The sequence below is a fragment of the Cherax quadricarinatus genome, chromosome 21, assembly GCF_038502225.1.
Source record: "Cherax quadricarinatus isolate ZL_2023a chromosome 21, ASM3850222v1, whole genome shotgun sequence".
NCBI lineage: Eukaryota > Metazoa > Arthropoda > Malacostraca > Decapoda > Parastacidae > Cherax > Cherax quadricarinatus.
Window position 1 is genome coordinate 15,726,078 of NC_091312.1, and position 24,901 is coordinate 15,750,978.

At 43.9% G+C, this 24,901-nt stretch overlaps 1 protein-coding gene across 8 annotated transcripts in view; it reads right to left on the reverse strand.

The window, feature by feature from the left end:
- The window catches only part of LOC128689088 (phospholipid phosphatase 5), a 108,198-nt gene that overhangs the window by 57,560 nt on the left and 25,737 nt on the right, over positions 1 to 24,901 (reverse strand). For 4 of the 8 annotated variants that reach the window (XM_070087254.1, XM_070087255.1, XM_070087257.1 and 1 more), the window contains exon 3: positions 1,891 to 1,967. The exons of the other annotated variants lie outside the window; for them this stretch is intronic. In XM_070087254.1, the coding sequence (XP_069943355.1) occupies positions 1,891 to 1,967 (77 nt within the window). The remainder of the gene's footprint in view (positions 1 to 1,890; positions 1,968 to 24,901) is intronic. 8 annotated transcript variants of the gene reach the window in all.

Here is a 24,901-nt window from a genome sequence, read left to right on the forward strand (position 1 = left end):
ACCAAACCAGTGCTTTCCTATATCCTTCCTGAATCTGAATTTTTCCAACTTGAAACCACTGCTGCGAGTCCTGTCTTGGCTGGAAATTTTCAGCACGCTATTTACATCCCCATTATTTATTCCTGTTTTCCATTTATACACCTCGATCATATCCCCCCTAATTCTACGCCTTTTGAGAGAGTGCAGATTCAGGGCCCTCAGTCTATCCTCACATGGAAGATTTCTGATACATGGGATCGACTTTGTCATCCTCCTCTGTACGTTTTCCAGAGCATTTATATCCATTCTGTAATACGGTGACCAGAACTGAGCAGCATAGTCTAAATGAGGCTTAACCAAGGATATATAGAGTTGAAGAGCAACCTGAGAACTTCTATTATTTATACTTCTAGATATGAAGCCAAGAATTCTGTTAGCTTTATTGTGAACACTAATGCACTGTTGTCTTGGCTTTAGATTACTGCTAACCAGAACTCCTAAATCCTTTTCGCAATCAGTAGTATTAAGATCTACATTATTTAGTTTATATGTGGCATGGTTATTTAACTGTCCAACATTTAGAACTTTGCATCTGTCAATATTACACTGCATCTGCCACTTCTCCGACCATTGCATCAGTCTATTCAAATCATCCTGGACTGCTCTAGTGTCCTCATTAGAATGAATTGGACGGCCTATTTCGGTGTCATCAGCAAATTTGCTTATGTCGCTATTTATTCCCTCATCTATATCGTTTATTTAAATTGTGAACAACAGGCCCAACACTGACCCCTGAGGAACACTGCTTGTGATGTGCCCCCATTCTGATTTCTCCCCATTTATGCAAACACTCTGCTGCCTATTTATGAGCCATGCCTCTACCCAGGAAGAAATTTCTCCTCCTATTCCGTGTGCCTTAAGTTTCCTCAATAGCCTCTGATGTGGAACTCTATCGAAAGCCTTACTGAAGTCCATATACACAATATCATATTCATTACCATAATCTACCTCCTCAAACACCTAAGTGAAAAAAGTTAGTAAATTCGTAAGACAGGAACACCCCTTTGTAAAACCGTGTTGAGATTCATTAATCAATCTGTGCCTATCAAGATGGCTACGAATTGCTTCGGCAATTATTGATTCCATAAATTTTCCCACTATGGAGGTAAGGCTTATTGGTCTATAGTTCGAAGCCAAGGACCTGTCACCTGCCTTGTAAATAGGTATTACATTTGCCATTTTCCACTTATCAGGCACTATGCCAGTTTGTAGTGATATGTTAAAATTATTAGCCAAAGGAATGCTAAGTTCCTCTTTACATTCCTTTAACACCCTTGCAAACAGTTCATCAGGGCCTGGGGATTTGTTAGGTTTTAGTTTCTCTATTTGTCTGAGGACCATGTCACTAGTTACCGCAATCATACATAGTTTATTATCCTGTTCTACATAATCTATTATTTCAGGAATATCGCTAGTATTTTCCTGGGTGAAAACTGAGAGGAAGTAGGTATTGAGAATTTCACACATATCCTTATCACTGTCAGTAATCTGACCAGAGTTACTGTTAAGTGGGCCAATCTTGTCCCTAATCTTACTTCTGTATACCTGAAAGAACCCTTTTGGGTTAGTCTTTGAATCCCTTGCAACCTTAGCCTCATAATCCCTTTTTGCTTTTCTTATTCCTTTCTTTATTTCTCTCTTTAACTGAATATATTGATTTCTTAACTGCCCATCCCCTCTTTTGATACGCCTATATATGCCTCTCTTTTGACCAATGAGATGTTTTAATCTATTGTTCATCCATTTGGGCTCATTTTTGTTAGATTTAATTTCCCTACTCAGAACAAAAGTTGTCTGGGCAGCTAGAACTATACTCTGAAAAATGTCATATTGGCAACCAAGATCACCTACCTGAACCATAGTCAAGACATTCCAATTTAGCCCACCCAGGTAATTTTTCAGTCCCATGAAGTCGGCCAAGCGAAAATCTGGGACAGAGATTTGATTGCAGTTATCTGGGCAATTCCATGATATATTGAAACTGATTTACTAGTCCCAGGACTAAGGGGAACGTCCTACAAAGAAAGGCTAAGGAAAATCAACCTGACAACACTGGAGAACAGGAGGGATATGATAATGACATAAAATACTGCGAGGAATTGACAAAGTGGACAAAGACAAGATGTTTCAGAGATGGGACACAGCAGCAAGGGGTCACAACTGGAAGTTGAAGGCTCAGATGAGTCAAAGTGATGTTAGGAAGTATTTCTTCAGTCATAGAGTTGTCAGGAAGTGGAATAGTCTGGAAAGTGATGTAGTGGAGGCAGGATTCATACATAGTTTTAAGAAGAGGTATGATAAAGCAATTGAGCAGGGAGAGAGAGGACCTAGTAGTGACCAGTGAAGAGGCGGGGCCAGGAGCTATGATTTGACCCCTGCAACCACAAATGAGTACAAACACTGAATATGATGATTAGAAAATAAATTTATATATGTTGGTCATAAGATAACATGGTAGTTATGTTCCCAAAAATGCCATGTAACCGAAAATGTGTGTACACATTGAAATGAAAAACCTAAGGGTGGAATCGTTTTCCAATAAAGACTCATCAGCATTAAACACTTGATATGGCTTGTAGCCACCCTCAGAAATAATTTCCTGTAACTCAGCAGGAAAATTCTCTGAAGCAGTATGGTCAGCAGAATTACTTTCACCAAAAAACTTAATATTATGCATCAGACTGCACAGTTTAAACTTGTGAAACCACTCTGTACTAAACAAGCACTCTTGTTCAGGCTTTCCTTCTTCATCCCACACTGTTTAATAGTACATAGTGTAAGGCTTTTTCCTTACTGAAATGAAATTAAGTGGTTTCCCTTCATTTTTTTTTGCTCAATTTGTTCACTCAAAAACCTTCCCATCTTATTTACCTGTTCTGACCTATTTGTCAATCTTTTCAGGTCACAACCTGGGTTATTCATTGCACAAACTAGTATTTTTGCCTCATTATTCTTAATCATATAGATTGATGCCTCATTCAGGCCATAGGCTGGTGATGTCTCCATAACACGTGCACCACTCTTAAGTTTATCTATTATCTTAATCTTCATCGAGACACCAAGACTTTCATGCTTATGCTTCTTTCCAGTTTCAGGATCACTCTTATTCCTCTTGGATGTCATTGTTACTATCCAGAAAAGAGATGGAATGATGAATAGATCAAAAGACAATTCACAAACACATGTCAAGTATGGTATTAAATGCATACAAACGAAGCACTGGGTGATGGAAGTTGTGTACATTATGTAGGCCTTCCCCACAAGACAACGGACTTTTCCTGAGGCTCACTTTCAGGCAGAGGGGGAAAGAAAGTGGCACATGCTACATTTTTCCCTACATGTACTCCACTGTGTAAACAGATTTTATACACAGATTTTTTATGGCATATTCACTTAAAATATGCCCCAATTTTGCAGCTGCATTATAGCAAAAATGTGCTAACAGACTGTGTGTTATTCGACAGTCTATTGTAACATATAATAAGCTTTCACCCACAATAGGATTATTAATTTTAAAATACAGTGGACCCTCAGTTATTGGCTGTAATCCATTCCAGAAGGTTGGCCTAAATCCAAAAAGGCCGAAAACCAAAATAATATTTCCCATAAGAATTGATGTAAATACAGTGGAACCTCTACTTGCGAGTTTAATCCATTCCATGGCCTTACTCGCAACTGGATTTGCTCATTTGTAGTCAATTTTCCTCATTTAAATTAACTGAAATGCAATTAATCCATTCCAGTGGAATTCTGTACTTCAATAATTTCCCTAATATCAACTCTACGGCTTATTTATCTATCTCACTTCATCTAATATGACTACAGTGGACCCCCCGCATAACGATATTAATCCGTTCATGAGAGCTCATTGTTATGCGAAATTATCGTTATGCGAATGAATTTTCCCCATAAGAAATAATGGAAATCAAATTAATCCGTGCAAGACACCCAAAAGTATGAAAAAAAAAATTTTACCACATGAAATATACATTTTCCTACACACAAAGAGAAGGATACATGCACAATAGTAGAGTAGTACATGCACAATATATATTGTGCATGTACTACTCTACTAAATGAAGAATAAATGACACTTACCTTTATTGAAGATGCAGCAATGACTGATGAGACACTGTGTCCTGGGAGTGCCTTTTCCTCCTGAGTACTGTAGGTCCTGTTTGGCATTTTCTTCCAGAACAGGCCTTATCACACTGTGTATGTCACTACGATTCTTAAATCTCTCAAACCAACCTTTGCTGGCTTTAAATTCACCAATATGAGCACTAGTTCCAGGCATTTTTCCCTGTTCACCTGGGTGTTAGTCGACTGGTGTGGGTTGCATCCTGGGAGACAAGATTAAGGACCCCAATGGAAATAAGTTAGAGAGTCCTTGATGATGCACTGACTTTCTTGGGTTATCCTGGGTGGCTAACCCTCTGGGGTTAATTGTTTCTCAGTAATTGTTTCACGTTAAGCCACACCAACAACACTCTCTCCACATCTTCGAGTAATACAGCTGATGGTGGTGCAGCAGCAACAACAGCTGTGGTGCAGCTGACCATGGTGCAGCAGCAGCTGGGTGCAGCAACAGCTGACCATGGTGCAGCTGCAGCTGTGGTGCAGCAACAGCTGACTGGTCCAATTTATCAGCTGACCGTGGTGCAGCTGCAGCTGTGGTGCAGCAGCAGCTGTGGTGCAGCAGCAGCTGACTGTGGTACGATAGTATTTATCACCCTTTTTACCACAGGGTTGGCACTAGAAGCTTTCTTTGGGCCCATGGTGGCTTATTTAGCAGTTACAAGCACTATAAATAATGGAATAATACAAAATGTATCGAATGTATGCATGCAACCAGCCACCCTGGCTTGTAAACAATGACGGCAAGGCAGGCGCTCAGGCTGGACGGACAGGTTCGGGACAGGTTCGGGACGAGTCATGTTCAGAAACAGCTGATGGTGCAACAGCAGCTGCAACAGCAGCTGACCGTGGTGCAGCAGCAGCTGACTGATCCAGCAACAGCTGACTGGTCCAGCAACAGCTGACTGGTCCAGCAACAGCTGACTGGTCCAGCAACAGCTGACTGGTCCAGCAACAGCTGACTGGTCCAGCAACAGCTGACTGATCCAGCAACAGCTGACTGATCCAGCAACAGCTGACTGATCCAGCAACAGCGATTCTTAAATCTCTCAAACCAACCTTTGCTGGCTTTAAATTCACCAATATGAGCACTAGTTCCAGGCGTTTTTCCCTGTTCACCTGGGTGTTAGTCGACTGGTGTGGGTTGCATCCTGGGAGACAAGATTAAGGACCCCAATGGAAATAAGTTAGACAGTCTTCGATGACACACTTTTTTGGGTTATCCTGGGTGGCTAACCCTCTGGGGTTAATTGTTTCTTGATATTCTCAATAAGCCACACCAACAACGGTGCTACAGCAGCAGCAGCAGCAGCAGCTGACAGTGCTACAGCAGCAGCAGCAGCAGCAGCAGCAGCTGACAGTGCTACAGCAGCAGCAGCTGACAGTGCTACAGCAGCAGCAGCTGACAGTGCTACAGCAGCAGCAGCAGCAGCTGACAGTGCTACAGCAGCAGCAGCAGCTGACAGTGCTACAGCAGCAGCAGCAGCAGCTGACAGTGCTACAGCAGCAGCAGCAGCAGCTGACAGTGCTACAGCAGCAGCAGCAGCTGACAGTGCTACAGCAGCAGCAGCAGCAGCTGACAGTGCTACAGCAGCAGCAGCAGCAGCTGACAGTGCTACAGCAGCAGCAGCAGCAGCAGCTGACAGTGCTACAGCAGCAGCAGACAATGCTACAGCAGCAGCAGATGGTACTACAGCAGCAGCAGCAGCAGACGGTACTACAGCAGCAGCAGCAGCAGACGGTACTACAGCAGCAGCAGCAGCAGCAGACGGTACTACAGCAGCAGCAGCAGCAGACGGTACTACAGCAGCAGCAGCAGCAGCTGACAGTGCTACAGCAGCACCAGCAGCTGACAGTGCTACAGCAGCAGCAGCAGCTGACAGTGCTACAGCAGCAGCAGACAATGCTACAGCAGCAGCAGACGGTACTACAACAGCAGCAGCAGCAGCAGCTGATGGTGGTACAGCAGCAGCAGCAGCTGATGGTGCTACAGCAGCAGCAGCAGCTGACAGTGCTGCAGCAGCAGCTGACAGTGCAGCAGCTGACAGTGCTACAGCAGCAGCAGACGATGCTACAGCAGCAGCAGACGATGCTACAGCAGCAGCAGACGGTACTACAGCAGCAGCAGCAGCACACGGTACTACAACAGCAGCAGCAGCAGCAGCTGACAGTGGTACAGCAGCAGCAGCAGCTGACAGTGCTACAGCAGCAGCAACAGCTGACAGTGCTGCAGCAGCAGCTGACAGTGCAGCAGCAGCAGCAGCTGAGTGCTACAGCAGCAGCAGACGATGCTACAGCAGCAGCAGACGATGCTACAGCAGCAGCAGACGGTACTACAGCAGCAGCAGCAGCAGACGGTACTACAACAGCAGCAGCAGCAGCAGCTGACGGTGGTACAGCAGCAGCAGCAGCTGACGGTACTACAGCAGCAGCTGCAGCTGACAGTGCTACAGCAGCAGCAGCATCAGCAGTTGACCATGGTACCACAGTATTTCGATAATATTTCTCACCCTTTTTACCACAGGGTTGGCACTAGAAGCTTTCTTGGGGCCCATGGTCACTTATTTTGCAGATAAAATCACCAAAAACACTGTAATAATACGAAATGTTATGATTGTATGCTTGGATGTTACCGCGGAGGCTGGCTTGTAAACAATGCCACCGGCGGAACATGTGAGGCTGGCTCAGGCTGCACATTAGACGCGTCTCGGACGAACAGCGTTGAGCGGGTTTTTTAGCTGTATGCGAGGCAAAATCTTAGCGATAAAATGTATCGGTATGCGGATTTAACGTTGTGTAAGGCCAACGGTATGCGGGGGTCCACTGTATACGCGTATTTAAGCAAAAAATCGACCCATCGACTGTTCGTATTTGGAAAAACTCGCATGTGGACACGTTTGCAAGTAGAGGTTCCACTGTACAATTAATGCCCCAGACACCCAAAAATATTCACAAAAAAGTAATTTTTTAAGGAATAACTATAGTTTTGCAGACAGAAAACAATAAGTAAATAAATATAAATACATATAAACATTACATACATGCACCTTTATTGAAGACTCTTGCTGGCATATGGAAGACAGGGAGGAGGAGAGAGGGAGGACTGATTGTTTGGAAGGGGAATCCCCCTCCATAAGGACTTTAGGTATCAAAGCCCTCTCTGGGGTTACTTCCCTTCTTGTCTTTTATCGGCACTTGGACTAACTTGAGTCACTGGACCCCTGTCGCATGAAAAAACTGTCCAAAGAGCTCTGTTTCTGGCGTCTCTAAGATTTGCCTGAAGTAGGACAAGGTTATGCCACTGAACATGTTGCAGATATGACTTGTTTCAGCTTGTTCACGGTGGTATTTCTCCACAAAATTTTGCACCTCACTCCACTTTGCACAAATGTCCTTAATCATTGAGGAAGGCACATCCTTCCCTCTCTCTTCCTCCTCCTCTGAACCAATTTCCTCAGCTGTGGTCTGTTGCTGTTGCAGATGAAGGTCTTGCAGCTCTTCAGTGGTTAGCTCTTCCCTGTGGTCCTCCACCAACTCTTCCACATCCTCATCCCTCCCCTCCAACCCCATGGACTTCCCCAAAGACAATACATCCTGGCAAGCTTGGTTAAATGTATGCCACTTTCGTATTTTTCTACAATCTCTTTCTTGAATTCTATTGTGTTTCTCGCTTTCTTTACCAAAGAGCTGGCACTAGGAACTTACTTTGGGCCCATGGTGGCTTGTTTTGCAGTTGCACTCAATCAACATCCAAAAAAAAAATGGATTATAATGAAATGTTTGGATGAATGCGCGGAGTCTTGCTCACACACTGAGAGACACAGCCAGACTGACCCACGAACGTGGTGGAGTGGTGGGCGGACATGTCCAATACAGCCAATTTCTGAGTTGACAGCTGAAATCCAGGATAGAATTTCAGCCAAAAAAGTGTCCAAAATTCGAACTGGCTGATATCCGAAATGGCCAATAACTGAGGGTTCACTATAGTAGTACAGTACTGCAGTATCAATAAGTACACTAAGCTGATAAAATCTATATGGAAACTGCTTGGAGCTTTAACCCGTTAACTGTCCAAATGTAGATCTATGTTCTCTCGCCCAGCACTCTGAATACAATAGAACATAATTTAGCATGAGTTTATTTGGCACGATTTGGGTATAGCACAACTGAAGAATTGCGGCACAATTTTATGTAATACGTATGTCGTAAAATTAATTTAACACAGTTCGCGAGACAGGAAAAATTTTTGAGCGCACAGTCACTCGCAGTGGGTTACACCATTGAGTCAATGGGGGAGACCTACTGCCATACCCCCACCACCCACACCATGCTCCCAGCCTCCAACTCAATCCATGTGTGTGTAGGACAACGATACTCGGGAACCTTGCTGGGTTTCTTTACATACATTGTACATATTTTCATTGCCATTTGTTAAATCTGCCAAGCAATCATGGCACCCAGTAAGCATACAAGTGTTGCTGAAAGTGATAAGAAAATGTTTAAGCGTTCAAGCCTAAGAATTGCGAAGAAAATCTAGATATTACATAAGCTTAAGAGTTGCTCACGTGTGGTGGATATAGTGAGGGCCTATGGCCTTAATGAAGCATCAGTTCATACAATTAAAAAGAACGAGGAGAATATACGAGCTTGTGTAATGAATAACCCAAGATGTCATCTCATGAAAAGAATGACACGTAGGTCCCAAAAAGTAAATAAAACAGAAAACTTGTTGCTCGAGTGGATCGAGCAAAAGACAAAGAAAGGTGCACCACTTAATTTCATCTTAATTAGGGAAAAGGCCTTGCAGTTGTTTAAAGCAGTGTGTGGTAAGGAAGGAAGGCCTGAAAAAGAGTGTGTGTTTAGAACAGGCTGGTTCCACACCTTTAAGTTGCATAATAAGTTATATAATACTGTATTAAGTTTTCTGGTGAAAGTGCTTCAGCTGATCATACAGCAGCAAGAAATTTCCCTGCTGAATTGCAGGAAATTATTTCTGAGGGTGGCTATGAGCCATATCAAGTGTTTAATGCTGATGAGACAAGTGATTTTTGGAAAAAAGTGCCAACACAAACTTACATCAGTCAGCAAGAGAAGAGTGCACCAGGCTTCAAGACAGCAAAGGATTGCTTCACCTTGCTCCTTTGTGGTAATGCATCAGGTGATTTCAAGTGTAAGCCCATGGTTATTTGCCACTAAGAATTCTCATGCTTTGAAAGGTATAGATAAAAACACCTTACCAGTAATTTGGAGGTCAAACCAGTCAGCACGGATGACAGAGGAAATATTTATTGACTGGTTTAGCCCGTAAACGGTCCAAGCAGATCTACGTTCACATGTGTAGTGCTAGAAAAATAGATCTATGTTTTTTTTACATATTTTCAAATATAACAAAAAAAAATAGACCAAAGTTTTTTTTACACATTTTCAAATGTAAAAAACAAAAAGAAGATCTACTTTTTTTACATACTCTCAATGTTGAAAAAATGTATATACACGTTTGGACCGTTTACGGGTTAAGCATCACTTTATTCCTGAAGTCAAGTTTTACCTGCACAGCAAGAACCTTGCATTCAAGGCTCTATTCATTCTTGATAATTCCTGTACTCATCCACAAGCTTTGCTGGATGTGACCCCCACATGTAAAAGTTGTATTTTTACCTCCAAATACATCATCTCTAATTCAACCACTGGATAGGGGAGTTATTAAGTCATTCAAGTGTAACTACACAAAAAAAGTTACGAAAAAACCAGCTGCATCAATGGACTTTGATTCCAGTACTTGACAGTACCAAGCTTCTGGAATAAATTTAACATTGCAGATGCTATCAGCTATGCTAGAAGTGCATGGAATGAAGTGCCCCAATCAATATTAAATGCAGGCTGGGGAAAGCTATGGCCTTCTATAGCGAATTCTTTCACTGGTTTTCCCTTGCTTGAGAGTCAGGTTCAGGAAATTGTTCAGCTGGCAAGGAGATTACCAGGTGATAGTTTTGAAGATATGAATGTAGATGTGAATGAGCTCTTAGAAGATGATGATGAAAGCTGGAGTCCAGAGGTAATGTTAGCAGAGCTCGATGCACAGATACAAGGGAGGGATATAACAGAAGATGATGATGATGAAGAACCTGAAGAAAAACTGCTAACACTGCAGCAGTTATGTGAGCAGTTCCATATTATTAGTTAAGTTGCAGACTTTTTCACTGAAGAGAACCCTGACAAATCTAGAAGTGCTTTGCAACGGGGTCTGGACCAGCTGATGCCTTACCGTTATCTGCATAATGTTCTGCAGGGTAAAAGAGCCCAGAGGTCCATTACAGAATTCATGCACACTCCAATACAATCATCGACTTCAGTACCAGAACCTCTACCATCCACTTCTGTTGACAACCAACAACCATCCACCTCAGCCCAGTATGGCCACTACATGCATATCCACTCTACACAATCATCCACAAACATCAATACCCACAATTTAAGTTAAGAAATACTATTATTTCTAATGCATTTGTAGTCTTAAGCAGTAATATATCACGACAATGAACTACAATTACATATTCACTTTTATTTTTTTAAGATCTGTTTGGTCTAAAAAAAAGTTGTTAGGCTTTTTGGGGGCTTCCAGGAACGTAACCCTATTTTTCCCATAAGTTCTTCAGTTCATCTCACGTGATTTTTTTACCTAACATGGCATTTTCAGGAACATAACAACTGTGTTATATAATGGTCTGTACAGTATTTTGAAAAAAAAAAAAAAAATAAAAATAAAGAGGGCAATTTTCTGTGTGTAATAAGACCAAAAAAATTAGGACCAGTACTTACCGAGATATAAGACCGCAAAGTTGGCGCTGGATGCTCACCTGATGGCAACATGGTGTCCTGCTGCTTGCAGAAGTGTTGCCAATATACCTATACCTCTTTTCTTGTTTTTATATTACAGTAGACCATCATTTAGCACGAGTTTATTTGGCACGATTTGAGTATAGCATGATTGAAGAATTGCGACACATTTTTATGTAACATGTCATATGATCAATTTAACATGATTCGCGGAAGGGAAAAAATTTTTGAGCATGCAGTCGCCCGCGGTGGGTTATACCATTGAGTCAATGACGGAGGCCTACTGCCATCCCACCCGCCACCCACACCCACCATGCTCCCCGCCTCCAGTTTGGCTTATGCGCGTGCAGGACAAAGCTACTCTGGAACCTAGCTGTGTTTATATACATACATATTTTCTTAATTTCATTGCCATTTGTTAAATCTGCCAAGCAATAATGGCACCCAGTAAGCATACAAGTGTTGCAGAAAGTGACGAGAAAAGGTTTAAGTGCTCAAGTCTAGGAATAACGAAGAAAATTGAGATATTAGACAAGCTTAAGAGTGGATCATGTCTGGTGGATATAGTGAGGGCCTATGGCCTTAATGAAGCGTTGGTTCGTGCAATTAAAAAGAACGAGGCGAATATATGAGCTTGTGTAATGAATAAACCAAGATGTCATCTCATGAAAAGAATGACACGTAGGTCCCAAAAAGTAAATAAAACAGAAAACTTGTTGCTTGAGTGGATTGAACAAAAGATAAAGAAAGGTGCACCACTTAACTTCCTCTTAACTAGGGAAAAGGCCTTACAGTTGTTTAAAGCAGTGTGTGTTAAGGAAGGAAGGCCTGAAAAAGTGTGTGTTTAGCACAGGCTGGTTCCACACCTTTAAGTTGCATAATAAGTTACATAATATTAAGTTTTCTGGTGAAAGTGCGTCAGCTGATCATACAGCGGCAAGTAATTTTCCTGCTGAACTGCAGGAAATTATTTCTGAGGGTGGCTATGAGCCACATCAAGTGTTTAATGCTGACAAGTGTTTTTTCGGAAAAAAAATGCCAACATGAACTTATATCAGGAGTCCAGAGGAAATGTTAGCAGAGCTCAATGCACAGATACAAGGGAGGGACATAACAGAAGAAGATGAAGAAGAACCTGAAGAAAAACAGTTAACATTGCAGCAGTTACGTGAGCAGTTCCATATTATTGGTAAAGTTGCAGACTTTTTCACTGAAGAGGACCCCGACAAATCTAGAAGCAGTGCTTTGAAACGGGGTCTAGACCAGCTGATGATGCCTTACCGTCAGCTGTATAATGTATTGCAGGGTAAAACAGCCCAGAGAACCATTACAGAATTTATGCACACTCCAATACAAGAATCGACTTCAGTACCAGAACCTCTACCATCCACTTTTACCGACAAGCAACAACCATCAACCTCAGCCCAGTAGGGCCACACCATCCATATCCACTCTCTCCACAATCATCCACACACACACACCATTACCCACAATTTAAGGTAAGAAATACTATTAATTCTATTGCATTTGTAGTCTTAAGCAGTAATATATCACGACAATGAACTACAATTACATGTTCACTTTTATTTTTGTAAGATCTGTTGGTCTAAAAAAAAAGTTGTTTGGCTTTTTGGGGGCTCCAGGGAACGTAACCCTATTTTTCCCATAAGGTCTTCAGTTTACTTAGCACGATTTTACCTAACACGGCATTTTCAGGAACATAACTACCATGTTAAATAATGGTCTAGTGTATTTTATATAATTTTTATGTTCTGATAATTACAATTTATAGTAGTTCTTGTGATTTCATGGCCAATCTTTGTTCTGACACTAATATTAGGTACTGAAATTGCAATCAAATTGTCACAAACACACTGACAGGTCAACATTTACACCTGCCTTGGTCATTTACTATTGTCTAGGAATATATACAATGTATTTATAGGTTCCAGCAATGTTTTAGACATGCTGGAGTATATATGAAACTCCTTGAAGCATGGTGCTAAGATGAGTGTTACTAAACTGCTGACAGGGTAAGCAGAGGAGTGACACTTGATGATCATACACTGCTGCATAGAACCCTCTATTTGTTTTCACTATTACACATAAACATGTCTGTCTGTGCTTGTCTAGCTATGTCTGTATCTGTCTTTCTGTCTGCCTGTGGGTGTGTGTCTTTCTGTCTGCCTGTGTCTTTCTGCCTTCCTGTGTGTGTGTCTTTCTGTCTGCTTCTGTGTCTCTTGCCTTTCTGTTTGTGCGCGCGTGCATGTGTACTCGCCTAATTGTGCTCACCTAATTGTGGTTACAGGGGTCGAGACTCAGCTCCTGGCCCCGCCTCTTCACTGATCGCTACTAGGTCCTCTCCCTCTCTTCTTCCTAAGCTTTGTCATACCTCTTCTTAAAACTATGTATGGTTCTGCTTCCACTACTTCACTTCCTAGGCTATTCCACTTTCTGATGACTCTATGACTGAAGAAATACTTCCTAACATCCCTGTGACTCATCTGAGTCTTCAGCTTCCAGTTGTGACTCCTTGTTTCTGTGTCCCCTCTCTGGAACATCCTATCTCTGTCCACCTTGTCTATTCCCTGCAGTATCTTGTATGTTGACTTCATGTCTCCCCTGACCCTTCTGTCCTCCAGTGTCGTCAGTCCGATTTCCCTCAACCTTTCCTCGTACGACATTCCCCTGAGCTCTGGGACTAGCCTTGTTGCAAACCTTTGTACTTTCTCTAACTTCTTGACGTGCTTGACCAGGTGTGGGTTCCAGACTGGTGCTGCATACTCCAGTATGGGCCTAACATACACAGTGTACAGTGTCTTGAACGATTCCTTATTAAGGTATCGGAACGCTATTCTCAGGTTTCCCAGGCGCCTGTATGCTGCAGCAGTTATTTGGTTGATGTGTGCCTCCGGTGACGTGCTCAGTGTTATGGTCACCCCAAGGTCTTTCTCCCTGAGTGAAGTCTGTAGTCTTTGTCCACCTAGCCTATACTCTGTCTGCGGTCTTCTTTGCCCCTCCCCAATCTTCATGACTTTGCATTTGGCAGGGTTGAATTCGAGAAGCCAGTTTCTGGACCACATGTCCAGCCTGTCCAGGTCTCTTTGCAGTCCTGCCTCATCCTCATCCGATTTAATTCTTCTCATCAGCTTCACATCATCTGGAAATAGGGACACTTCAGAGTCTATTCCTTCCATCATGTCGTTCGCATGTATCAAAAATAGCGCTGGTCCTAGAACTGACCCCTGTGGGGCCCCGCTCGTCACAGGCGCCCACTGTGATACCTCTTCACGTACCATGACTCGTTGTTGCCTCCCTGTCAGGTATTCCCTGATCCATTGCAGTGCCCTCCCTGTTATATGCACCTGATCCTCCAGGTTCTGCACTAATCTCTTGTGGGGAACTGTGTCAAAGGCCTTCCTGCAGTCTAGGAAAATGTAATCAACCCACCCCTCTCTCTCATGTCTTACTTCTGTTACCTTGTCATAAAACTCCAGAAGGTTTGTGACACAGGATTTGCCTTCCATGAACCCATGCTGGTTTTCATTTATAATCTAGTTCTGTTCCAGGTGTTCCACCACTCTCCTCCTTATAATCTTATCCATGACTTTGCACACAATACATGTCAGAGACACAGGTCTGTAGTTTAGTGCCTCATTTCTGTTTCCTTTCTTAAATATGGGGACTACATTTGCTGTCTTCCATTTCTCAGGTAGTTGCCCAGTTTCAAGGGATGTGTTGAAGATTGTGGTTAGGAGCATGCACAGCATCTCTGCTCCTTCTCTAAGGGCCCACGGGGAGATGTTGTCTGGTCCCATCGCCTTTGAGGTATCAAGGTCACTTAGCAGCTTCTGTACCTCCTCCTCGGTTGTTCGTATATCATCCAACACTTGTTGGTATATTCCCTCTTGATGTTCCCTTCTGTGCTGTCTTCCCAGAGCCCTTCCTGTCTCTACTGTAAAAACTTCCTTAAATCTCCTGTTTAGCTCCTCACATACCTCCTGATCATTTCTTGTGAGTTCTCCACCTGTCCTCAGTCTGATCACCTGGTCTTTGACTGTTTTCCTCCTGATGTGGCTATACAACAGTTTTGGGTCAGTCTTGATTTTCGATGCTATGTTATTTTCATACTGTCGCTGGGCCTCCCTCCTTACCTGTGCATACTCGTTCCTGGCTCTGCGACTAATCTCCCTATTCTCATGTGTTCTCTGCCTTTTGTACTTTTTCCATTCTCTACTGCACTTTGTTTTTGCCTCCTTACACCGTCGGGTAAACCAGGGGCTCATTCTGGTCTTCCCATTGTTTCTGTTGCCCTTGGGAATAAACCTTTCCACTGCCTCCTTGCATTTTGTTGTTACATATTCCATTATTTCAATTACTGTCTTTCCTGCCAGTTCTCTGTCCCACGGAACCTCCTGCAGGAAGTTCCTCAACCCTATGTAGTCCCCTCTTTTATAGTCTGGCTTTTCCCATTCAACTCCTGTTACTCTCTCCACTTGCAACTCTACTATGTATTCAAAGCACAGAACCATGTGGTCACTAGCTCCTAGGGGACTCTCGTATGTGATGTCCTCAATGTCTGAACTGCCCAGGGTGAACACAAGGTCCAATCTTGCTGGTTCATCCTCCCCTCTCACTCTGGTAGTGTCCTTAACATGTTGGTGCATGAGGTTTTCCAGCACCACATCCAACATCTTGGCTCTCCATGTTTCAAAACCCCCATGTGGCTCCAGGTTTTCCCAGTCAATTTCCCTGTGGCTGAAATCCCCCATAACCAGCAACTTTGCTCTGCAGGAGTGAGCTCTTCTTGCCACCTCAGCAAGTGTGTCCACCATTGCTCTGTTGCTCTCTTCATATTCCTCTCTTGGCCTCCTGCAGTTCTGTGGTGGATTATACTTCACTGCAATGACCACCTTGTGCTCCCCAGACTAAAGTGTACCTACTATGTAGTCCCTTTCTCCTGTCTCGTCTATGCCTCCCATTTTCTCAAATTTCCATCGTTTTTTTACGAGCAGAGCAACCCCTCCTCCCCCTCTGCCCCTTCTATCTTTCCTCATGATCTGGTATCCTGGTGGGAAGATTGCATCTGTTATTGTCTCTGAGTTTTGTTTCTGTAACTGCTATGATGTCTGGGGACTTCATTGATTCTTTCTTGCCATTCCTCATATTTATTCGTTAATCCATCTGCATTTGTGTACCAAACCTTCAACTTCTGTTCTAATACTGTAACTGTGGTCCTGAGGGAATACTGGGGTTGGGAGAGCAGGAGCCCTGGTGGGGGCCTGTGGGGGGTTGCAGTGGAGGTGGAGGAAGAGCTCCCATAGGGGGTTGCTGTTGGGGTATGGTTCATGGTGCGGGGTGGGGGGGGGGAACAGAGGGATCGATGTGATGGTTGGTTTGGATTGTTCAGTTGCCTTGGGGGTGTCATGGCTGGAGTCCTTCTGCAGGTGTTTCTGGGGGGTGTGCTTGTCCTTCCACCTGTTCCTGGGTTATTCTGCTCTCCTTTTTCATTTCCTCCCATTTCTCCTTTCGTTTTTGCACTCTCTCTTTCAGTATCATCCTTTCCTCCTGTGTTCTGTCTCAATCGAGGTACACACTCATGAACTCCTGTTTGCCTCTGAGCCGTGCTTTCTCCTGCAGGATCATGGTTCGAGTTGATTCTGCCTTGAAAATTAATTTGAGAGGCCGATTCCTTTTCTTTGTGAACCACCCGATTCTCTGAAAATTTGCCACCTGGGTCATGTCTCCCTCACCTATCACCTTCATGATACCTTCAATCGCTTTTTTCTCCTCCTGCTTTCTTTCATCATAAGTTTCCCCTTCAGCTTCGTCTAGCCCATAGACAAAAACTTTCCACCTCCCACTGTGACTCCCATTGCATCCTCTGAGGTGTTTTAGTTCCTTCGTGTGGAGTGTTCCTTCCTTCAGTCCCTTCCCTAGCTGTGGCCCCTATGCTCATTGGTTTGTCCTTCCTGCTCACCTGTTCCTGGCCCCAACAAGTGTCTGGTAAGGTCCCTGCACATGTCCTAGTTCCTTCAATGTCTTCCAACCTCTCATTCTGTCCTAGTGTGCTCCCTGTCTTTGTTTTGGCCCCATGTGGGTTTGACAGGACCTTTGCATACAGTTTAGTTTCCATGCTCCCTTCAGACCCTTTGTCTGTGTCTGATGTAAACATTGCTGATGCTACTTCTGTATTATCTTTGTCTCTAGGCTGTCTCAGATTTCTCAGCTCCTCTTCTAATCTCTGTATCTTGGCTTATGCTACTGTGGCATGTTGCTCCCACCTTCTGCATTCTGCTGCTAACCTCTCCTCCATCTTCCTTGCAAGCTCATCTAGCCTCCTTCCCCAGTCTTCCTCCCTTTTTTTGAGCTCTGCCTCCCAGTCCTCCCTCCCAGATTCGTCCTTTGGGCCCTTTGTTCTCATCCTAGTTCTAGGTTGCCCCATTGCACCACAGAAGGAAGGGGAGGGGATGGTTAGGGGGAGGGGAATAGATGGTTAGGTAGAGTGGGGATCGATGGTTATGAGGGAGGGGAGGATGGTTATTGGAGGGGGAGAGGTGGTTGGGGGGAGGGGGTTAGATGGTTTGGGGGAGGGGTTAGATGGTTTGGGGGAGGGGTAGGTGGCTAGGGGGAGGGGGAGAGGTGGTTAGGGGAAGGGAGAGTATGCGTTTGTGTCAAGTGTATATGTGCTAGTGTATGTGTGTGTGCATGTGTGGGAGAGAGAGGGAAGGGATTAAGGAGGGAGGGGGAGAGAAGGATGAGTGACCCTTAGAAGCGGGGGAGGTGTGTGTGTGTGATGGGATTAGAAGGGGAGGGGAGGGGAAAGAAAGTTGAGGGTAGAGTGACCGCTTGATAACGGGGTCCTTACGGGTGTATGTGCGTGTGTGTGTGTGTGTATGTGCGTGTGTGTATGTGCGTGTGTGTAAATATGTGTGTGTGTGTGTGTACTCGCCTAGCAAGGGTGTGTGTGTGTGTGTGTGTGTGTACTCACCTAGTTGAGGTTGCGGGGGTCGAGTCCGAGCTCCTGGCCCCGCCTCTTCACTGATCACTACTAGGTCACTCTCCCTGAGCCGTGAGCTTTATCATACCTCTGCTTAAAGCTATGTATGGATCCTGCCTCCACTACATCGCTTCCCAAACTATTCCACTTACTGACTACTCTGTGGCTGAAGAAATACTTCCTAACATCCCTGTGATTCATCTGTGTCTTCAGCTTCCAACTGTGTCCCCTTGTTACTGTGTCCAATCTCTGGAACATCCTGTCATTGTCCACCTTGTCAATTCCTCTCAGTATTTTGTATGTCGTTATCATGTCCCCCCTATCTCTCCTGTCCTCCAGTGTCGTCAGGTTGTTTTCCCTTAACCTCTCCTTGTAGGACATACCTCTTAGCTCTGGGACTAGTCTTGTTGCAAACCTTTGCACTTTCTCTAGTTTCTTCACGTGCTTGGCTAGGTGTGGGTTCCAAACTGGTGCCGCATACTCCAATATGGGCCTAACATACACGGTGTACAGGGTCCTGAATGATTCCTTATTAAGATGTCGGAATGCTGTTCTGAGGTTTGCTAGGCGCCCATATGCTGCAGCAGTTATTTGGTTGATGTGCGCTTCAGGAGATGTGCCTGGTGTTATACTCACCCCAAGATCTTTTTCCTTGAGTGAGGTTTGTAGTCTCTGACCCCCTAGACTGTACTCCGTCTGCGCCCTTCTTTGCCCTTCCCCAATCTTCATGACTTTGCACTTGGTGGGATTGAACTCCAGGAGCCAATTGCTGGACCAGGTCTGCAGCCTGTCCAGATCCCTTTGTAGTTCTGCCTGGTCTTCGATCGAGTGTATTCTTCTCATCAACTTCACGTCATCTGCAAACAGGGACACCTCAGAGTCTATTCCTTCCGTCATGTCGTTCACAAATACCAGAAACAGCACTGGTCCTAGGACTGACCCCTGCGGGACCCCGCTGGTCACAGGTGCCCACTCTGACACCTCGCCACGTACCATGACTCGCTGCTGTCTTCCTGACAAGTATTCCCTGATCCATTGTAGTGCCTTCCCTGTTATCCCTGCTTGGTCCTCCAGTTTTTGCACCAATCTCTTTTGTGGAACTGTGTCAAACGCCTTCTTGCAGTCCAAGAAAATGCAATCCACCCACCCCTCTCTTTCTTATCTTACTGCTGTCACCATGTCATAGAACTCCAGTAGGTTTGTGACACAGGATTTCCCGTCCCTGAAACCATGTTGGCTGCTGTTGATGAGATCATTCCTTTCTAGGTGTTCCACCACTCTTCTCCTGATAATCTTCTCCATGATTTTGCATACTATACATGTCAGTGACACTGGTCTGTAGTTTAATGCTTCATGTCTGTCTCCTTTTTTAAAGATTGGGACTACATTTGCTGTCTTCCATGCCTCAGGCAATCTCCCTGTTTCGATAGATGTATTGAATATTGTTGTTAGGGGTACACATAGCGCCTCTGCTCCCTCTCTCAATACCCATGGGGAGATGTTATCTGGCCCCATTGCCTTTGAGGTATCTAGCTCACTCAGAAGCCTCTTCACTTCTTCCTCGGTTGTGTGCACTGTGTCCAGCACTTGGTGGTGTGCCCCACCTCTCCGTCTTTCTGGAGTCCCTTCTGTCTCCTCTGTGAACACTTCTTTGAATCTCTTGTTGAGTTCTTCACATACTTCACGGTCATTTCTTGTTGTCTCTCCTCCTTCCTTCCTTAGCCTGATTACCTGGTCCTTGACTGTTGTTTTCCTCCTGATGTGGCTGTACAACAGTTTCGGGTCAGATTTGGCTTTCGCTGCTATGTCATTTTCATATTGTCTTTGGGCCTCCCTTCTTATCTGTGCATATTCGTTTCTGGCTCTACGACTGTTCTCCTTATTCTCTTGGGTCCTTTGCCTTCTATATTTCTTCCATTCCCTAGCACACTTGGTGTGTGTGTGTGTGTGTGTGTGTGTGTGTGTGTGTGTGTGTGTGTGTGTGTGTGTGTGTGTGTGTGTGTGTGTGTGTGTGTGTATGTATGTATGTATGTATTCACCTAGTAGAGGTATGTGTATGTGTGTATATGTGTGCGTATGTGTGTGTGTTCGTGTGTTTGGCGGAAATTGGTACTAGTGTCTAAAGCTTCTACAAGTGTCTACCCTTGTGTGTGTGTGTGTGTGTGTATGTATGTATGTGTATGAGGGAGAGATGGTTAGGGGGGTAGGGGAGGGATTGTTGTGGTTGAAAGATCTGTTATGCTTCTCTGTCGTGTAGGCTCATATTTAGTCCCAGTTGTCTTTCCTAGTAATGCTACTCTCTCCGCTTATTGCCCTTTCTGGATTTAAGTATCAGTTACTGCTGGTTATTATCCTATTCCTTGCTCACATTGAGAGAGGACTTCCTAGTTTCCTAAGTATTCATACTGCTAATAACTACCAGTAGTAATACAGTGGACCCCCGCATAATGATCACCTCCGAATGCGACCAATTATGTAAGTGTATTTATGTAAGTGCGTTTGTACGAGTATGTTTGGGGGTCTGAAATGGACTAATCTACTTCACAATATTCCTTATGGGAACAAATTTGGTTAGTACTGGCACCTGAACATACTTCTGGATTGAAAAAATATCGTTAACCGGGGGTCCACTGTATTACGTTACCCCTCGCTAGTCTGCTCTACCCCTCACACTCTCGTCAACACTATCTTCACCTTATCTATGCTATTTCTACCCTAATTCTGGTAATAGCTTGTAGGAGTGTGTGACCAGTATCTAACAGTGATGCAGAGACCAGAATCTGACAACTTGCAACCACAATAGGTGAGCAATACTTGTGCTGGCAGCGGTGCGGTGACAGGTTGTCAGATGCTGATGACGTAGTCGTCGTACGTAGGCCTTAAATCCCTATTTTGGAGATCCTTCACCCGTGATGTTTATAACCATATATGCTCATACATCCCGCGTTCCTCACGTGATTTCACTTTTCACTTATGAGTATACACTTCACATTATATACACTTCACTTTATTTGAATAATGGCACGCCACTTGTTGTGACGTCACTGCTTCAGCAGGCCTACTCTGCCACTTTCCTTTATTATATGTTTTATTTTTCCTTTCTCCTTTTGCTTATTAACGTTTTCCCTCTCACTCTATGGTGCCCCACATTTCACTTGTTATCCAAACGCTGGTAATTCTTGAGCACCAGCTTCCACACTCACTTTGATCTTTGTATATTTGAATCTGTGTGGCAAGAGGTGCCTACTAGCCACTAACGGTTTGGCACTTTGAAATATTAATGATTTCAGGCTTCCTCTCGACTTTTTTTTAACTAATAACTTTAGTTATCACTCATAGGATTGTTCACTGACGTTGTCACTACCACTGATTACTGCTAGCAGTTACTGCACTCCTTAAAAACACTAAAGTTCTCGGAGCCTTGTGCCCCCACGTCTGCACCCACTGTGTGTGTGTGTGTACTCACCTATTTGTGGTTGCAGGGGTCGAGTCCTAGCTCCTGGCCCTGCCTCTTCACTGGTTGCTCCATGAGCTTTATCAAACCTCATCTTAAAACTATGTATGGTTCCCGCCTCCACTACGTCACTTTCTAGGCTATTCCACTGCCTGACAACTCTATGACTGAAGAAATACTTCTTGACATCCCTTTGACTCATCTGAGTCTTCAACTTCCAATTGTGACCTCTTGTTTCTGTGTCCCCTCCCTGGAACATCCTGTCTTTGTCCACCTTGTCTATTCCGTGCAGTATTTTATATGTTGTTATCATGTCTCCCCTGACCCTCCTGTCCTCCTGTGTCGTCAGGCCGATTTCCCTTAACCTTTCTTCATAGGACTTTCCCCTTAGCTCTAGAACTAACCTTGTCGCAAACCTTTGCACTTTCTCTAATTTCATGACGTGCTTGATCAAGTGCGGGTTCCAAACTGGTGCTGCATACTCCAGTATGGGCCTGACGTACACGGTGAATAGTTTCTTGAACAATTCCTTACTAAGGTATCGGAACGCTGTTCTCAGGTTTGCCAGGCGCCCATATGCTGCAGCAGTTATCTGGTTTATGTGTGCTTCCAGAGACATGCTCGGTGTTATACTCACCCCAAGATCTTTCTCCCTGAGTGAGGTTTGCAGTCTTTGGCCATCTAGCCTATACTCTATCTGCGGTCTTCTGTGCCTTTCCCCGATCTTCATGACTTTGCATTTGGCGGGGTTAAATTCGAGAATCCAGTTGCTGGACCAGGTGTCCAGTCTGTCCAGGTCTCTTTGAAGTCCTGCCTGATCCTCATCTGATTTAATTCTCCTAAAGCCAATAATAACCCAACAAAAAGCTGCAGTAAGAATAATCACTAAATCCCATCCCTGGCAACACACCCCTCCACTCTTCATAGATCTAAACTTACTCCCTGTTCAGAACATCCACACTTACTACTGTGCAATCTATATCTACAGGACCTTAAATTCCAATACACCTACCATCCGACTTACGACCTGCTTGACTTACAACCACTCAACTTACAACCGTGTTTTTTATGCCAAATTTCTAGGAAAAAACAACTATTTGTGTTGTACACAGTGTTTATCCTAAACCTTACAGTATAAAATACAGTACTAACAGCATAAAAAGTAAAGTAAAACATGAAATACCAAAATAAAACAATAAAATAAAGTCATTACAAAAATATTTTGTTGATATTCAGTACTAAAGTTCGACTTACGACCATTTCGACTTATGACCGGTTTCTCGGAACCGAACTCTGTAGTAAGTCGGATGGTAGGTGTATTAACCTTGACCTAAAATGCTTTCTTGATAGTTGTGACAGGATCCACAGGCATAACACCAGACACAAACATCTCTATGGCATTCCCCGTGTTCGACTAAACCTTTACAAAAATCCAATGTATTTGAAAGGACCTAAAATCTGGAACACCCTACCTGAAAACTCTAGAACTGCAGACACATTCATCACTTTCAAAACTACAGTTAGAAAACATCTGATCTCCCTGATCCACCCCAACAACTAACTACATGATAACCACCTGGTGGTTCCATTTGCACTCACTCACCCACTGACTGTAAACCCAGAAATACTAATCTTAATCTTAAAATAATAAATCCTAACTAGTCATAAGTTTGCCTATGATACTCCAATATAGACACCTTGTATTGTGCCAAAACAAAAGCATTCACATTGCTAAACTCACAAATTATGATGTAGTCACTTAGCCTTAATACCATAATCTGTAAGAATTTAATGTTAAGAATTAATCTAAGTCTGCTCGAAATGCCTAGCCATGCTAGGTGTCCTAGTGGCCCCCTCTGTAATTAGTATTTTATAACATGTAAACCACACAATACCCAAAACCTGTAAACCCCACATTGTAACCCTTATAGAGGATAAACGTGAAATGAATTGAATTGAATCAACTTCACATCATCTGCGAACAGGGACACTTCTGAGTCTAACGCTTCCATCATGTCGTTCACATATACCCAAAATAGCACTGGTCCTAGGACCGACCCCTGTGGGACCCCGCTCGTCACAGGTGCCCACTGTGATACCTCATCACGTACCATGACTCGTTGTTGCCTCCCTTTCAGGTATTCTCTGATCCACTGCAGTGTCCTTCCTGTTATATGTGCCTGATCCTCTAGCTTCTGCACTAATCTCTTGTGAAGAATTGTGTCAAAGGCCTTCTTGCAGTCCGAGAAGATGCAATCAACCCACCCCTCTCTCTTGTGTCTTACTTGTGTTACATTATCATAAAACTCCAGAAGGTTTGTGACACAGGATTTGCCTTCCATGAATCTGTGCTGGTTGGCATTTATACTCTTGTTCCGTTCCAGGTGCTCCACCACTCTCCTCCTGATAATCTTCTCCATAACTTTGCATACTATACACGTCAATGACACAGGTCTATAGTTTAGTGCCTCTTTTCTGTCTCCTTTTTTAAAAATGGGAACTACATTTGCCATCTTCGATACTTCAGGTAGTTGCCCAGTTTCCAGGGATGTGTTGAAGATCGTGGTAAGTGGCACACACAGCATATCCGCTCCCTCTCTAAGGACCCACGGGAAGATGTTGTCCGGCCCCATTGCCTTTGAGGTATCCATGTCCCTTAGCAGTCCCTTCCCCCCCCTCCTCATTTGTATGTATGCCATCCAACACTTGTTGGTATATTCCTTGCTGGTGTTCCCCTCTGTTCTGTCCCCCCAGAGGCCTTCTTGTCTCCACTGTAAATACTTCCTTAAATCTCATATTGAGCTCCTCGCATACTTCTTGATCGTTTCTTGTGAGTTCCCCACCTTCTTTCCTCAGCCTTATCACCTGGTCTTTTACTGTTGTCTTCCTCCTAATGTGGCTATACAGCAGTTTCGGGTCAGACTTGACTTTCGATGCTATGTCGTTCTCGTACTGTCGTTGAGCCTCCCTCCTTATCTGTACATACTCATTTCTGGCTCTTCTACTAATCTCCTTATTTTCCTGGGTCCTTTGCCTCCTGTACCTTTTCCATTCTCTGTCGCACTTAGTTTTTGCCTCCCTACACCTTCGGATAAACCAAGGACTCGTTTTGGTCTTCCTATTATTTCTATTTCCCTTGGGCACAAACCTTTCCTCTGCCTCCTTGCACTTTGTTGTTACATATTCCATCATCTCGTTTACTGATTTTCCTACCAGTTCTCTGTCCCACTGAACCTCCTGCAGGAAGTTCCTCATACCTGTGTAGTCCCCCCTTTTATAGTTTGGCTTTTCCCATTCAATTCCTGTTACCTTCTCCACTTGTAGCTCTACTATTTAATCAAAACTCAGAACCACACGATCGCTAGCTCCAAGGGGCCTCTCGTAACTGATGTCCTCAATGTCTGAACTGCTCAGGGTGAACACAAGATCCAGTC